Consider the following 15,966-nt stretch of genomic DNA (forward strand, 5'->3'; position numbering starts at 1 on the left):
TTCTCCCATGTATTATTTATATAATGATGAATAATGAAATTGTTCTCTGATGCTTCAGATGCATTCACTTTTTTTGTGTATCTCATAGTACTCAGTAAACATCCCAATTTTTAGTTAATTTTTATTGTATTGTATAGATAATATTTATGTACCACCCTGCAGTATTATGTATAATCTTGTCAGGAAGTAATTCATTCCATTTTTTTCAGAAGCGGTGGTAACCATACCTGCGTGAAAGAGACGTGTCCAGAGAACCATCGGCGGGACTCCCTAGCCCACCTTACCCGTGAGCCACCCAAGGCACATACTCATACTCCAGCCCTTGCACTCCTTCAACAGAGATCTTTTGCCTTCGATCTTCCAGAACCAAGAAACAAGCCTGAGCTCACTTGTATTTCCGAGGAAGGCATTGCAGATATGGATCTGCCTGACCACCTGCTAGAGGAGCTAGAATATCTTGGGGACTGCATCACATCATGCGATAAAGTTGAAAATTATCTCATGATGAGTGAATATGAAAACAATCTTGTAAAGACTAATGAAATGCCAAATTTGCTGGAAAGACGGAGGAAACGTCTTATGTCATTATCAAGGCAATCTTCATCTCTTAATTGTAAAGACTCTCCAAGAAAATCTGAGAAGCCTCCAGATAAAGGGGGTGCCTCCTCATCTTCATTCACTTCCAATCATGATGCTCCTTGTGTGAGCAACCAGAGGGCACATTTCAAATCAGGCAACCATCGCAGTATTACAGTGATTGAGGAGGCATCAGTATGAGGGTGGACAGTGATGATTAAGCTTACCTCTCAGTGAACAGTTGCCTTTTTGGCACAACATATTTTCACTACTGACATTTATTACAATAATATGTACATTATAGTATGGTGGAAATGTGTTGGAAAACAAATCTATTCTTAATAGACATAATAAATGTTTTTCCCTAATTGTCATCATCATGAAAAGAGAAATGTTGGATACCTACTCATTTTGAGAAATATGTTCAACTGTGAAAAAATATATTACTTTCCCAAGGGTAGACATTTTTCAGTGCAGCAGCAAATATTTCATTGATTATTGAAAAGCATTCCTCATCTTTGAAAGTGCTTTATAAACTAGAAAGCCACATTTTCCTGAGGTACTTTTTAAACAAGCTTTCTCTGGTTACCAAAAATGTTTTATTGTTACCAAGAAATTACATTCTAGTTGTGAAGTTAGCAACTTCTACCCACAAGTTGTCTGTTGCTTCCCAAAAGTTGTCTGTTGCTCCCTAAAGTTTGTTGTTGTTTCCAGTAACTTGTCCCTTTCATTTGAAAAAGAATTTATATAACAATGATTAGAAAGCCTTTATAAAAGGTATTGCAAAACTTTGTAGCAAGTGACAAGTAATTTTGTGTGGATGATATAAAACCTTTGTGGTGCAGGCTACCAAACGATCATAATGAGATATGTAAAAGGTAACCAGTCCATGTATTTGAAGGCTGCTTGACTCCTTTGTTAAAGGGTGCCAAACTGTTAAAATGAAAGCTAGTAGACTCGTAGTAAATGCAGTCTGACTGTTGTAGTGTGCCCTTATAGACCATCACGTGAAAATCACCAGTCATGCCACCAGACATGAAGTGAAAGCTTCCTGACCATTAGGAGTAAAGTTGGTAGTCCATTATGGTATAAGCTGCCAGACCATATTGTTAAAAGCTTTCAGACAATGATGGTAAAGGAATTCAAACCATATGGTGAAGCTTCCCAGACAATTGCAGTGAAGGCTACCAAAGAAGTATGATAAAGGCTGTCAGACCAGTGTGATGAAAATTTCTTAATTAGTAGGGTGATGGCTCACAAATTATGATGATGGTCTTGACCATTTTAATGAAGGCTTTCCAGTGTCTTTGGTAAAGACATCCAAATAATTGTAATGGAGACTGTCATGCCATTGTAGTGAAAGTTATCAAACCATGATGGTGAAAACTGCCATGCCATTTGGAAAGTCTGTAAAGCCATCATGATAGTATGCAGACATTTAAAAAAATGGCTGCCATACCATTGTTGGTCATATGATGAATCTGTATGAAGGTTTACAAATCAACATGTAAAGGTTACCAAACCAATTTGGTTAGGGTTGCCAGTTCATAAAACAGGATAAAACTATCATAACTGCCCATGACTGAAGTTCATCATGATCACCATATTATGCCTGTCATTACCTGTCTCTTCATAGCCTTTGTTGACTCTCATAACAAGCATAACCATTAGTGTTGTGTGTTAGTAACAGTGACATTTGAGGGTGTGAAGGACACTTTTATGTGATGGTGTCAGCACAGGAAACTTGTTATAAGGTTTTTTTTATGTTTTCATGATTTTGACTTCCGAGTTAGGTGTTGTGTCCTCTAACATACTATAGAAGACATTAGATACATGAAATCATGCAGCAGATAAATAATTTCTAAACATGTATAATGATATCCTTAAGTATTTTGCTCTGAAATTCCTACATTCTTTCTCTGAATACACATCATGAACTTTTAAGCCTCAGTTATTTGGTGAAATAAGTCATGTTTAATAAATTCATGTTTGAATACCATTTCATATTGAGAGTTTTATATGACTGCCATGACTAGGCTTGTTTATATCACTTCAAATTGGGAATAGCAAATTATATTCTGTACCTCAAAATGAAAGAAACTAAATATGGTTTAGAGTCATATTTATGGTTTCTTAACTCATGCTTTTCAGGTTAGCTGGTTTACATTGCAGTACTTGGAAAACTGCATTTCTTGGTGGATGTTAAACTGTTGTTGCGTGACCAATCAGAGGGCTGACAAGTGATGTTACGGGTAATATAGATAATTATAAAGTGAATGTAATTAGAAGTAAAAGCCATACAGAAAAGACTTGGGAACATTAAATCAGTGAATCTGATTAAACATCATAAAATGTGAGTGATAACTACCCACTTTATTTGGACATGTCTGAATGATTGATATTATCTGTAACTGGGTTTCGTTTTAAAGTAATGCCATGTATTCACTGAGAGCATATCATTCAGATTAGACTAAATAAACATTGGGAAAAAACTCAAATATTTGTGTGTATAAGAATATAAATTATTGTAGACACTGTTCACCGGTTGCCAGTTACTGATGTAGATAAAGGTTTTGCTGCCAAGGAGAAGAGTAATGCTATTTGCTCTCAATGAACTGAGCTTGTGTATGGGATGCGTATGTCATTAGGGGATATGAAAGAATCCTTTAAGATGAAAAACAAGAGAAGGAAACTTTTATTTTTTGCAAAAGAAAATTGGACGCTTTGAAAATTAGTTGAAATAGCATCCTCCATGTTTAGAGGGTATTAACTTGTTTTGGACCAAAGAAGAGATTTAGTTAGTCAAAAAGCTGGAGAGAATCCAAAGCCGTGGATATCCACAATGCCATTGAATGCAACCTGTTTCTATTGATTTGCAATTAGAGACCCATTGTTTAGAATATATGAGAACTTGGATATCTTTTGGTCTTGGTTTCATTTGTAAATTTGAGTGCTGTTGATGATGGCCAGGTAACTTTGCATATGATGCCTACAATTTCCCAAGGATAATTTTGATCTTAGTTTTCAGCTTTTTTGATCTGATAAACCACTCTTACATTCACTGCAGTACAAACAGTAGAATTAAAAAGGGAAATATAGGTAGAAGGTAATGGTACATATGAATGGAGTAGCATGAAGGATGAGATCAGATTTGTTAGATGGTCTGATTGGCTGAGCAAAGGAAAACATGGGAATTCTGATGGAAAAGATTGTTTTGAAAAGATGAATGTTTGCAAATATGTGAATTGTGGGTAATTAGTAAAGTAATGTAAATGTGATTTGTTTAAAACTGCATATGATGAAATATGGCAAGGTGGCTGGAGTGGATGGTATTGCAGTTGAATTTCTTAAGAAAGGGGTGAATGTATTGTTGACTCTTTATTTAGGATTTTCACTATGTATGGATCATGATGAAGTGCCTTTATTGGGCCGTTTTATAAAGGCAAGGGGACAAAGGTGAGTGTTCATGTTACACAGGTACAAATTTTCTGAGTGTACCAGGTAGATTTTGTAGAAGATGGTAATTGAGAAGGTGGTGGCATGCTCATATCATCAGAATGGGGAGGAACAATGTGGTTTCATGAGTGATTAAGGATATTTGGATCAGGTATTTACTTTGAAGAATATGAAGAGGAAACAGAAGGATTTGTATGTAAGACTATGAATAGAGAAAGCTCAAGACAGGGTAGTTAAAGATACTTTAGGAAGGTCTTAAAAATATATGGTATGGGAGAAAAGCTATTAGTAGCAGTGAGGAGTTTTTATCAAGAGAGTAAAGCATTTGTGCAAGTAATTACAGAGCAGAGTGAGTGATTCCAGGGATGGGTGTGGGGTAAGGGTGTATGATGTCACCATGGCTGTTTAATATGTGATGGTGAGGAAGGTAAATGCAGGAATCCTGGAGAGAGGAGCAGGTATGCAGTCTTCTGGGGTGGAGGGGCATAGGAGGTGAGTCAGGTGTTGTTTACTGATAACAAAGCAATGGTGGCAGATTCAAGTGAGAAACAGCAAAAGTTGGCTTCAGAATTTGTGAAAGGGGAAAGTTGAGAATATATGTAAATAATAGCAAGCTTCTTAGGCTTAGCAGGGAAGAGGACAGGTTAGTTAAGTTATGAGTTTGTGTGGAGAAAATTTGGAGGAAGTGGAGTGTTTTAAATACATATGAGTGGGCATGGCAGCAAATGGAACCATGGGAGCTGAGATTAGTCATAGAGTGGGTGAGGTGGGGAAGGTCCTGGAGTCATTGAGGAAAGTGTGGAAAGAGAGGTCACCATTTGGGAGGATGAATAATTAGGGAAAGTGTGAGAGAGTGTTTTAGGTTAAAGTAGTCCCGGTGGCATAGTATAGCATAGGCTGTAGATGGAATGTGTAAGAAATGAAATTTTTGGCAACAATATGTGGAGTGAGGAGGGTTGATCAAGTCAGTAAGAGATATTTGTAGTATTAAGAAGAGTATAGCTAATTGAGCTGATGATGGTATGCTGAAATGGACTGAACCATGGCATGTAAAGCAGCCAGGGGGAAACCATGGAAAGGTATTTGGCAGGTGGTTGTTGATAGGGGCTGTGATTTCAGTGCATTGCTCATTACAGATATAGAGTGGGTGTGAATAAAGGAGGCTCTTTAATTCTTTACAAGTGCGATATCACTGATGCAGGAAATGGTGAACAAGTATGGAAGAAAGATTTAATTTCCAGTGTTTCAAACTGCATTTCTGAAAGCAGGAGTCCCTATTTGTATCATTTGCAGTGTATAGGGAAAATTTAGAGGCTGTATGTGTGTTGAATATAGGGAAAGAGGCAAAGAAATAGAGAGGTGTGACATCATAAGAAGTTCAGGCTCATACAAAATGCATTGGAATATATGATTAACCCATAGTGATGCTTTTTACATCTCAGAGTAATGTAAGAATCCACAATTATGTAAATGATCTTTTGAAAAGTGAAAAGATTTAAGTGGTAATAGAAGTTATAAGTTATACCTACTAATTTGCTTGTGACACTGCTTAAGGGAATGATGAGACTTATCAGGGATTAGGGACTGAGCCAGCATCTGGCAGGAGCATCATCTTGTCCAAATCGTTCACATCCTTTTTATTTTTTTCTGTCATTTTTTATGTGTTACTATCAACCTTGAAATTTCTGAGAAAGACTGCATAATGTTACCTCCTTATCCTCACAAATGGTTCATAAAGTTAAGGGAAAACCTGAGTGAATGAACCAGCTAAGAATTGATGAAGAAAAATATTAGTAAAGTGCCATTTTTTTGTTCATTGAAACTCATATGTCAGTATTAACAGCTTAGTATTGGAATAAGTTTTTAAGCAAGAATGTTGAAATTTGGTTATCTGAAGAATATGATACATTTCTTTGATATGCATGCCTTTCAGGCTTCCCAGGTCTTATCTGTTACTATTTTTATGATTGTTTTTCTCACTTTTTTTGACGTAATACAGGGAACAAATGAATATCTGTCTCATATGCACTCATCCACACTCCAGCTGTCATGTAAACTGTACAGAAACTAGAGCCTACCATCCATAGCCAATTGCCACAGACTATTCCATGGTTAATTTAATTGCATCTTAGCTTCAGTTCAACCAAATTGACAGCACTCCCCCCCCCCATATACTGCGTCAGTCCAGTTTATTCTCCTATGGGTGCCTCTCCCCTCTTAAATGTTCAGGCTTTAATCCCTCAAGTCCTCCTTCATTCCATCTTCCCTTCTACTTCTTGGTCTTCCCTTCCTTATTGCTTTCTCCACTTCTGAAACATATATCCTTTTGGTAAGTATTTCTTCATTGACCCTCTCCATATGTCAGAACCATTTTCAGCACAATCTGATCAGCTCTCTGTCAGACTGCAAACTTCCCTCTTACACTGTCATTCTGTACATATCAGTATGTCTCACAGTATATAACATCCTTATGAATTTCATTTCCATCTCATCTAGACTTTTCCTTTCTTTTTCATTCATTTTCAAGGCTGGCATCTATTCAACACTGTTTGGACAACTACCCTTTCAAACATCCTCATCTTTGCCTTATGAGTCATTTACCTCTCATTCTACATGCTTTTTGATGCACCCAGGACCTTTCCCACCTTATGACTTGCTTCAGCTTCCTTGATTCCATCCACTACCATTTACTTTCCCAGGTATCTAAAACATCACTTCCTCCAGGTCCTCTCAAACCATCATATTTCATCACCCTGCTACTCCCCATTACTAACTCATAACTATTTCTCTTCAAACTTTCTCTCCCAAACTTTATTCTCTTTCAGAGCTTGAATTGGAAAGCTATTCATATTGTTATTAGATGGACCATATGAGGAACTGTCCAGGATCTGTTGAGGCAGAAAAACCTTAAGAAGGACACTTTCATGGGTATCTCTGTGAATCTTTATGGCTCTTCATATATACATTAAATTCTCAGACAGTCAGAATTTGTAGAAAATTGGATTAGGTAAAGAAGAACTGTAATGATGTGCAGGTATAAATTTTAAACATAAATTTGTGAGAGCTGTGCAGAGGAGGGACAATATGTGGTGTTCAGTGGTTTAATTGAGTAAACACTGAAGGGGTAAGAGAGAAGTGTGGTGATAAAAAGACTGTGGTGTACAGCAGAAAAGGGTGTGTTGAAAAGGTCTGGAAACATGGAGAGAATGAGTGAGGAAAGGTTGACAGAGAGGATATGTGTGTCAGAAGTAGAGGGAACTAGGAGACTGAATAGGAGATGAAAGGATGGAGTGAAAAAGATTTGAAGCGATTGGGGTCTGAACATGCAGGAGGGTGAAAGGCATGCACAGGATAGAGTGAATTGGAACAATGTGGTCCACTGGGGTCAATGCATGTCCGGGATAAATCATGGAAAGGTCTGTGGGACCTGATTTTGGATAGTGAGCTGTGGTTTCAGTACATTGCTCATCACTGCTAGAGAATGGATATAGCCAGATGTGGTCTTTCTTCGTCTGTTCCTGATGCTAGCTCGATGATGCAAGAAACAGCAATCAAGTATAAGAAAAAAGAGTGTGTGTATTTTATGTCTGTATGTTATCAGAATACCGCTGCATGCCCAAGAGTTGAACCTGGGCCACTGAGAACAGTGGTTGGATAGCGTACCACTGGACCACCAATGGGACAAAACCTATCTCTCTCAAACTGTTATCTACAGCTCCAGGGCTCTGCCCACTCGCTGTGGGGCCAGAATGGTGAGGCATACCATACATACTCTGGTCTCAAGGATGCTGCAAATAAGTTCATGTGCATCTCTGTAATGGCTCTATATCAGAACATGTAATGTTCACCAGTAAATCAATTCTAACATTATTACCATTAAATGCCAATGGGTCCCTTCAATCCTTATGAGGCTCCTGCAGCACTCAAGAAGCTGGCCAAGTCCACCAGTCATGGCCAGTCATGGCCAAAGATCATAAAGTGTTTGTGTGTCTGTGTGCAGAGAGTGCAGGACAGTGGAGTAATAAGTGCTCATTGTCTTCTTTATGGTACTAGCAACATAGGCCTCGGGGTCTTGGGACACAGAGAAATGATGTTTTGTGATGTTGTAGTGATGGGTAATGTCCAGAGCATAAACAGGAGAATGTGATGTGTTTGTCTTTGAAGTGTGGTTTCTGATGGGTGATTGCAACCTTTGACTGAGTTGGGAGGTGTATAACGAGATAGCCTTGATTAGGGCATTCAGTAGCCCATGCCATTTCAGCTAACATGAAAAGAAATGTATAGATACTATATAAAATGCAAGCTGTGTGCTTAATCCAATGTGTAATGCTGGTTGCATGCACATATTTTTTTTAGCTTATGCCAATTTTTGTCAGAAACAAAATAATTTTCTCATTTGCATTGCAATTCTTTAAATCATTAGTTGAAACTACAACATTCTTACAGGGTTTTGTCTCCTTTGTCTGAGCAGTGCACATTATTGCACCATTTAATATAGATTGTACAAAGATACCAATGAGATTATGCCACATTCAAGAAATTGGTGTAGTATGATGCAACATGTAATACTTTAGATGTTAATTCTGTCGTGACAGAAAAAGCTAAACACTGGATGCTGATTAGAGAGACAAAACGTTAAAATGTTTCTGGTGCCAAGAACAAGCTATATATGAGTCCATGTTGAATACTATTCATGTACATAAAAGCTTCCAGTTTGAATAGGTACTGATTGTGCAATTTATAGTTAGGCACTTTTGCAAAATAATCGCCATGTTAAGTCCCCCAATGTCATGCACAAGCCATACATACCCTGTTCATGTTAAATGTAAGTTATAAACAGCCATGCAAGTTTAAATGCAGGTTATGTGCGAGATCTTGAAAAAAAAAGGTGGGTAGGGAGGAGACTTGCCATTTTATATTGCTGAATGAGCACATTGTCTCAGCATACTGAGCATCTCATAGCTGAGGTGCTGCTATGACAGCTTTGCCTCAAAGTATATTTATCCTCATAACTGCATTCAGTCAGCCATACTAGGGTTAAATTTTTTGTAAGTGCATTGAGTCAATGGCCATTAATGCTATATGTGTTAGATAAGACTAAATATATTTTGTGTACATTTGTAAACGATAATGTGCATGTTTTGGAAAAGCAATTAAGAAGTGTAAATCAGTTTCTCAAGTGGTTATATTAATTCAAGATTGCATTAGTTGATTATGCAATAAAGATTTTAAAGTGAAGCTTCATTTAGGCAAGACTGTGGCTGCATTCTCAAAGAAATGACAAATTAGCTTTTCAAGAATTTGAATGGGTCAAAAAGCAATATATATGTATTTTTTCATACATGTTTGCCATTTCCCGCATTTGTGAAATAGCTTCAAGAGCAGATGACAGCCTTCCACAAGGCATCTCTGTCAACCCCACCATATGCTTTTTGACTTCTTTATGAAACCACTCCTTTTTTACACTTTGCTCTGTATTTGAGGTTAAGGGTACGCATGTTCGTATTCCTCTGTTATAAATTTCACAGAATCTTTTACCTCAGTGCCTTGGTTCCTGGCAACTGAACTCCATTTCCAAATTTAAGTGACCATAGAAATTGTCGAGTATTGTATAATTCCTATAATTTTATCTCGTTTTGAGTCAGGTTTCATTGCTGCTTTTTTATGTCTTCATTTACCATGTAATCAATCTCCAGCGATACATGATTACTTTTTCCAGTTGGTATATCTTATAGGATATTCTCAATATATGCTGCTGTGTGTGAAGATGCAGCTCAGTAATGATGGTGTACCAGTCCCTTTGATCTTAATGTGCTCAGTGACATGCTGGCATAAGAAATTTCCCCATATGAACTTTAAGAATTTGTGTCTTCATGAGAATCCAAATTTTCACAGTCAGTCTCTTTTGTATATGTGTTTTCCATTTCTTTGTCTACAATCATAATTGTTCCTTTATTGTTATCGTTTTCTGTTCACTCTGGCTCATTAAAATTCTTTGGAGGATTCTGTGTTAGGATCACTACAGTGCACTTCTTTCCTACAGCAACTTTCCCCATAATATATTGTTTGAATAGACCGTCTATTAGTATTTCCTGAATCTTGAAACTGTCTCTTTTTATAAGGGCCATTCCACCTTCCCTTCTGTCTTTTCTTTCCTTCCTTGCTATGACATATCTTTCTGGACAGAGCATGAGATCATATCTCTTGTGTAATTCATCCTAAGCTCCAACAACATCAGGTGCATTTTCTTAAATCTAATCTTTGAATTCCACTAATTTACCATTTTTGTACTAGTTCTCTTCATTTTTATACAGTACTTTCAGTTTGACATTTCCATCATTTAAAGTCGTGACCTCTTTATGGTATTGGTTAGGTCTGTTTCGTACTCTTGCCGAATTTAATGGTTCCTGTATCTTTGCCTTCTGACTGTATTCTTTCCTTTTCTCTCAGTCTTCCCCTGGTATGTAACATTTGATGAATGCCTCACTGAATTCCACTTTTCTTTTGAGACTATTCACCTGCCTTGGCTTAGTGAAGATTACTTAAAACCAAACATAACCATAACTGGTCTATCCCTTATGGATTGATTAAATCCACCAATTTTTTTTCATTTTCTTTTATCCCGAATATTACATCCAACATTCCTACAGCCTCAAGTACTCTCTGAATCCTTTAAGGACTGCACCTGTACTTGTAATTGTTGGGACTGTATGAGTTGCCTCTTTCCAACTACATTTAGATTGGAAGATGTGCTTTATCAGTACAAAGAGGTGTCTGTTGTCAAAGGTGACTATAATTAGCACTGGAAAAAATCCAAGTTTTAGTTATCATGTAATATTTTTCTTACCCTGTGGGAACTCTCAACATATTTGCACAGGTTAGCTTTCCCACTGTCACTTGAATTAGAAGGCACACTTTATGGTACACAAAGGTGCATTATGTCACAAGCAACTACAGTTGGTATTGAGAAAGAACAGTTAGAGCTGGGAAATAATCCTACTTTCTCATTTATCCCAAGAACATGATGAGAAAAGGTATAAACCTGGTGTGTGCTTGGTATACTCCACGCAAAGTAGTGGGTAATTAGCGATGGTCGTTAGGGCATGCTGTGGGCATTTTCTCATATTGAATGGTCAATAGGGTATTTAAAACGACCCTTCTTACCTTTTTTGCTTTTCAGTCATATCACGTCACGCATTTAATCAACATATAAGTAAAGTTTGACTATGTTGATTTGTTTTGCTCCTGGAGACAAAACAGTCCTTACGAAGACACTTTACAAATGAAGTTGGTTTAATATATCAACCACTGAACTAAATGTATGTATTTACACGTTGTAGAAGGTGACTAAAAGGGGTGGCAGTGGGGAACTGGAAATTCTCCCCTCTAGTTTTTACTTTCCCAAAAGATGGAACAGAGAAGGGAGACCAAATGAGGATATTCCTTCTAAGGCTCAGTCCTCTGTTCTTAAAGCTACCTTGCTAACGTGGGAAATGGTAAATATGTGTGAAAAAAATATATATTCAGCTACTTGCTGAATATTGCATTGGTGGGGTACACATGCAGTGAGTTCTCGAAAAGTAAAAGCCAAGGTTATACCTATTGAAGAGGGAAAGAGAACCAACATTGCAGCAAAAGGCAAGTGGATCAAGGTTTGAAGTTAGCCTGGTAGAGTTTATAAGTTGGACCGTTTTCAAGTCAACTCTGTCAAGTAAGGGTGCAGAGCTAGAACCACCCCAGATGTGAAGCAGTACTCCATATATGGATCAGTCGATCCCTTGAATAAATGGAGGAACTAATCAGAAGAAATCGTGTAAACAGGACTCCCAGTTTCTTAAGAGGCAGAATTAATTATTTCTGTATTATGGTGTTTCCAAGATAAAGTGGATGTCACAGTAATGCCAAGTACACTCATTGAGTCAAGAGATGGAATTACATAACCTCCAAAGGAAAGAGCAAAGTTGTGAGGAATTTTTGATAGAATAAGAACTGGGTCTTGGAGACATTAAACTTAACCAGATTTTGTCTACCCCGAGTGAGATATCCCGTCTAAATCAGAGTTTATAGATGAAGTTCAACTGAGATGAGAAACAGCTTGAGTGAGAGAAGTAGGAGCAGAACTGAAGGATGTGGAGGAATGCAGTGATGAGTCATCAGCATATGAGTGAATTTTGGTGATTGAGGAAGAATGGAAATCTTTTATAGAAATGTGAGAAAGTGTAGGAGACAGAACAGAACCTTGAGAGATGCTACTGTTGATGGAAGAAAAAGGGGGAGAAGTTGATCCATCAACAACAATGGAGATAAATCGGCCAGAGAGAAAGCTAGATATGAGAAAGCAAAGAGAACATGAAAAACCAAAATAGGGGAGCTTAAAGATGAGACCACAATGCCACACCCTCTCAAAAGCTTTGGATCTGTCATGGGCCACTGAATAAGATTCCCCCAAATCTTTCAGGGATGATGACCAGACGTTAGTAGGATAGGAAAGAATATCACCAGTGGATCTTTCTTACAGATGCCATACTGGTGATCAGAGAGAGGACTGTGAGATTCAAGATGTCTGAGCTTGAGAGTGGATTCAAAAACTTTGGAAATATTAGATGTCAGTGCAGCAGGTTGATAGATAGACAGGTTAGAATGGTCACCATTCTTAGAGATGGGATGTACCCAATGCATGCTTCCAAGGACAGAGTCAAGTTCAGAGGCATACTGTCTCAGTACATGGGGATGGATGCCATCAGGACCATAAGCCTTGCTTGTGTACAGAGAGAGGAGCACTTTTTAGACAGTTTGTAAAGTTTATGGAAATGGGCATAGGATTAGTAAGAGGAGCATCAAGGGATTAAGGAATGTTAAGAGTCATCCAAAGTACAGTTAAAGGAGAAACATGGGCCAAAGGGTGTTGCTTTGTCCATGTGAGAGACGGCTACAGTACCATCAGAACGGAAAAGCAGAGTGACAGAAGTTGTTTGTGATGCCCTTAGCTAAAGACCAGAAAGACCATCACTGGGTGGTGAGGAGAGTTTATTGCACTTCCTTTGAATGTAGGAATGCTTTGCCACACAGATAACGTAGTTGCAGTGATTGCTGGCAGTGGTAAATGCTGAATGGGAGTTGGAGGAAGAAGAGTTTTTCCATGCCCAATATGCCTGATCCCTTGCCTAAATGGCCTCAGAACAGGAATGGTTGAACATGGACTGGAAGGAGACATTGTGTCAGAGGGATAGGTGATAAATGCTTCCATTCCTACGATAACCTTTGCTATGTGTTTACTGGAAATGGAAGCATCACCTCATGAGGAATATTAAATTTTACTAGGGAAAGTCAGAAAAAAGAATTTTTGCAAGTTATTCCAGTCAGCTTTATTAAGATGCAAAGTTTGTTTTGAAGGGGCTGCTGGAGGGGGGAACATGCCATTAAAACAAATGCATTTATGATGGTGTGGTTAGATAAACCAACTGGGGCCAAGACTTTAGGATTAAAGGTGAAATACAGATCCAGAATATTAGGAAAGAAGTTAAAGCGGTTAGGTATGTGGGAGATAATTTGCTCTGTCATGGAGATGAAGAACATTAGGGCTCAATCCTTCCATCATCCATATTGGGAGAATTCAACCATTCCCTGTGGTAAAGGATGAAGTCCCCTTTGTAGAGGATCTTGGCTTGCATGGAAGAGAATGCCACACTCTCATGACAGGAGTTTATATAGTCAAAGAAAGGTATGAAATGTGTAGAATTAGGAGAGCAATATGCAAAAGAGATAAAGTGTGGTAGATGGGAGACAGATCTTAAGCCAGATAACATCAAAGTTTGAGGACTCAAGGTCTTCGAGGTGTGCAACAAGTGTGTTGATATTGGAATAAGCACAGGCACCACATTTGAGCCAGATTGTGAGTAGATATTGTTGTTGCATATGAAAAAAGAAAAAAAAGGCTAGTGAGAACACCATTTGGCAGTTGGATGTCAGAGAGAAGATACTAAAATTACTAAACAGATGATGCTCAACAGAAGAAAGGTTACTGGAGAGACCACCAATGCTGGTATAGTGAATAGGAAAAGAGGCAGGTCTGTCAGAGAGAAGGGTCATGGGAGGGGCTTGTACTACTAATGTCTGAGCCCTTTTTCTCATTGGCAGTAGAATTAGCAGGAACCTTGTGATGCTGGTGTCTAAGGGCCATACACAGGTTTGTTAGACTCTCTCATAATTACATTCAAAAGCAATTGCACACACAGGAGATGGCAAGAGAACTTACCTAGAGAAAGTGAGTGAGGTTTGGGTAGGTGTATGGTGCTTGTAAAATGCCATCAGGACAACTCAGTAGTCCAATTTTGATAAAGTAAGACCAGCAATCCTAACGTGGAGGATGCAAGATGGTTCTGGGAACCATATGAATGCATATGGTCAGGATGGTAGTACCACTCATACACCCACGCACACACACACACACATATATATATAAACAAATGAATATTATTTTGATTTTTTTATTTTCATTTTGCTTTGTCGCTGTCTCCCGCGTTAGCGAGGTGGCGCAAGGAAACAGACGAAAGAATGGCCTAACCCACCCACATACACATGCATATACATACACGTCCACACATGCACATATACATACCTATACATCTCAACATATACATATATAAACACACAGACATATACGTACATACACATGTACATAATTCATACTGTCTGCCCTTATTCATTCCTGTCGCCACCCCGCCAACATGAAATGACAACGCCCCCTCCCCCTGTGCGCGAGGTAGCACTAGGAAAAGACAACAAAGGCCACATTCGTTCACACTCAGTCTCTAGCTGTCATGTATAATGCACCGAAACCTCAGCTCCCTTTCTACATCCAGACCCCACACAATTTTCCATGGTTTACCCCAGACGCTTCACATGCCCTGGTTCAATCCACTGACAGCACGTCGACCCCGGTATACCACATCGTTCCAATTCACTCTATTCCTTGCACGCCTCTCACCCTCCTGCATGTTCAGGCCCCAATCACTCAAAATCTTTTTCACTCCATCCTTCCACTTCCAATTTGTTTATATATATATATATATATATATATATATATATATATATATATATATATATATATATATAAACAAGGATTGAACTGAGGCATGACAGCATCCCCTTGTAAACTCAAAAATTATTATCCCAAGATATCTAAATAAGGGGATGGCATTCTTTTAAATTAATTGAAATGTGCTTTGAATTATGGAAAACAACAAAAGAATTTCATAAACATCATGTCATTTTAATCCAATCAAATAACGTCGAACTTTTTTTGAGGGAGGAGAATAAAGAATATTTCCTGATATTTGGAAACAGATTTCAAATATGCTGTCATTATTTACAGTCACGAAAGAAATATATAAAGTACATCCCCAAAAAATATTTTGCATGTTTTTCCCAAATTTATTTCACAATTTTCACGGGAAGGAGGAACCTCCTTGCTCCTACTTAACCCACACTCATCCTCTTGTTCGCATGCGGGGAGAGGGGGATGTCATTTCATGTATGGCGAGGTGGCGACGGGAATGAATCAAGGCAGCAAGTATGAATTATGTACATGTGTAAATATGTATATGTCTGTGTGTGTATATATATATATATATATATATATATATATATATATATACGTTGAAATGTATAGGTATGTATATGTGCGTGTGGACGTGTATGTATATACATGTGTATGTGGGTGGGTTGGGCCATTCTTTCGTCTGTTTCCTTGCGCTAACGCGGGAGACAGCGACAAAGTGTGTGTATATATATATATATATATATATATATATATATATATATATATATATATATATATATATATACACCGACGGGCACTGCGTGTTTCCCGTAATACGAAACGCAGTTTGGGAGGCCAAAGCTCTCTCCTGCCCAAAGACAGGCGGAGCGGCT

General features: G+C 38.1%; 1 protein-coding gene across 1 annotated transcript in view; it reads left to right on the plus strand.

Annotated features, from left to right (window-relative positions):
- LOC139753323 (monocarboxylate transporter 12-like) overlaps positions 1 to 15,152 on the plus strand; it is a 320,966-nt gene extending 305,814 nt beyond the window's left edge. Inside the window, 1 exon segment of the mRNA XM_071669648.1 lies at positions 210 to 15,152. Within this exon segment, the coding sequence (XP_071525749.1) occupies positions 210 to 777 (568 nt within the window). The 3' untranslated portion in view covers positions 778 to 15,152.
- Positions 15,153 to 15,966: the final 814 nt, after the last annotated feature.

The sequence above is a fragment of the Panulirus ornatus genome, chromosome 14 (assembly GCF_036320965.1).
Source record: "Panulirus ornatus isolate Po-2019 chromosome 14, ASM3632096v1, whole genome shotgun sequence".
NCBI lineage: Eukaryota > Metazoa > Arthropoda > Malacostraca > Decapoda > Palinuridae > Panulirus > Panulirus ornatus.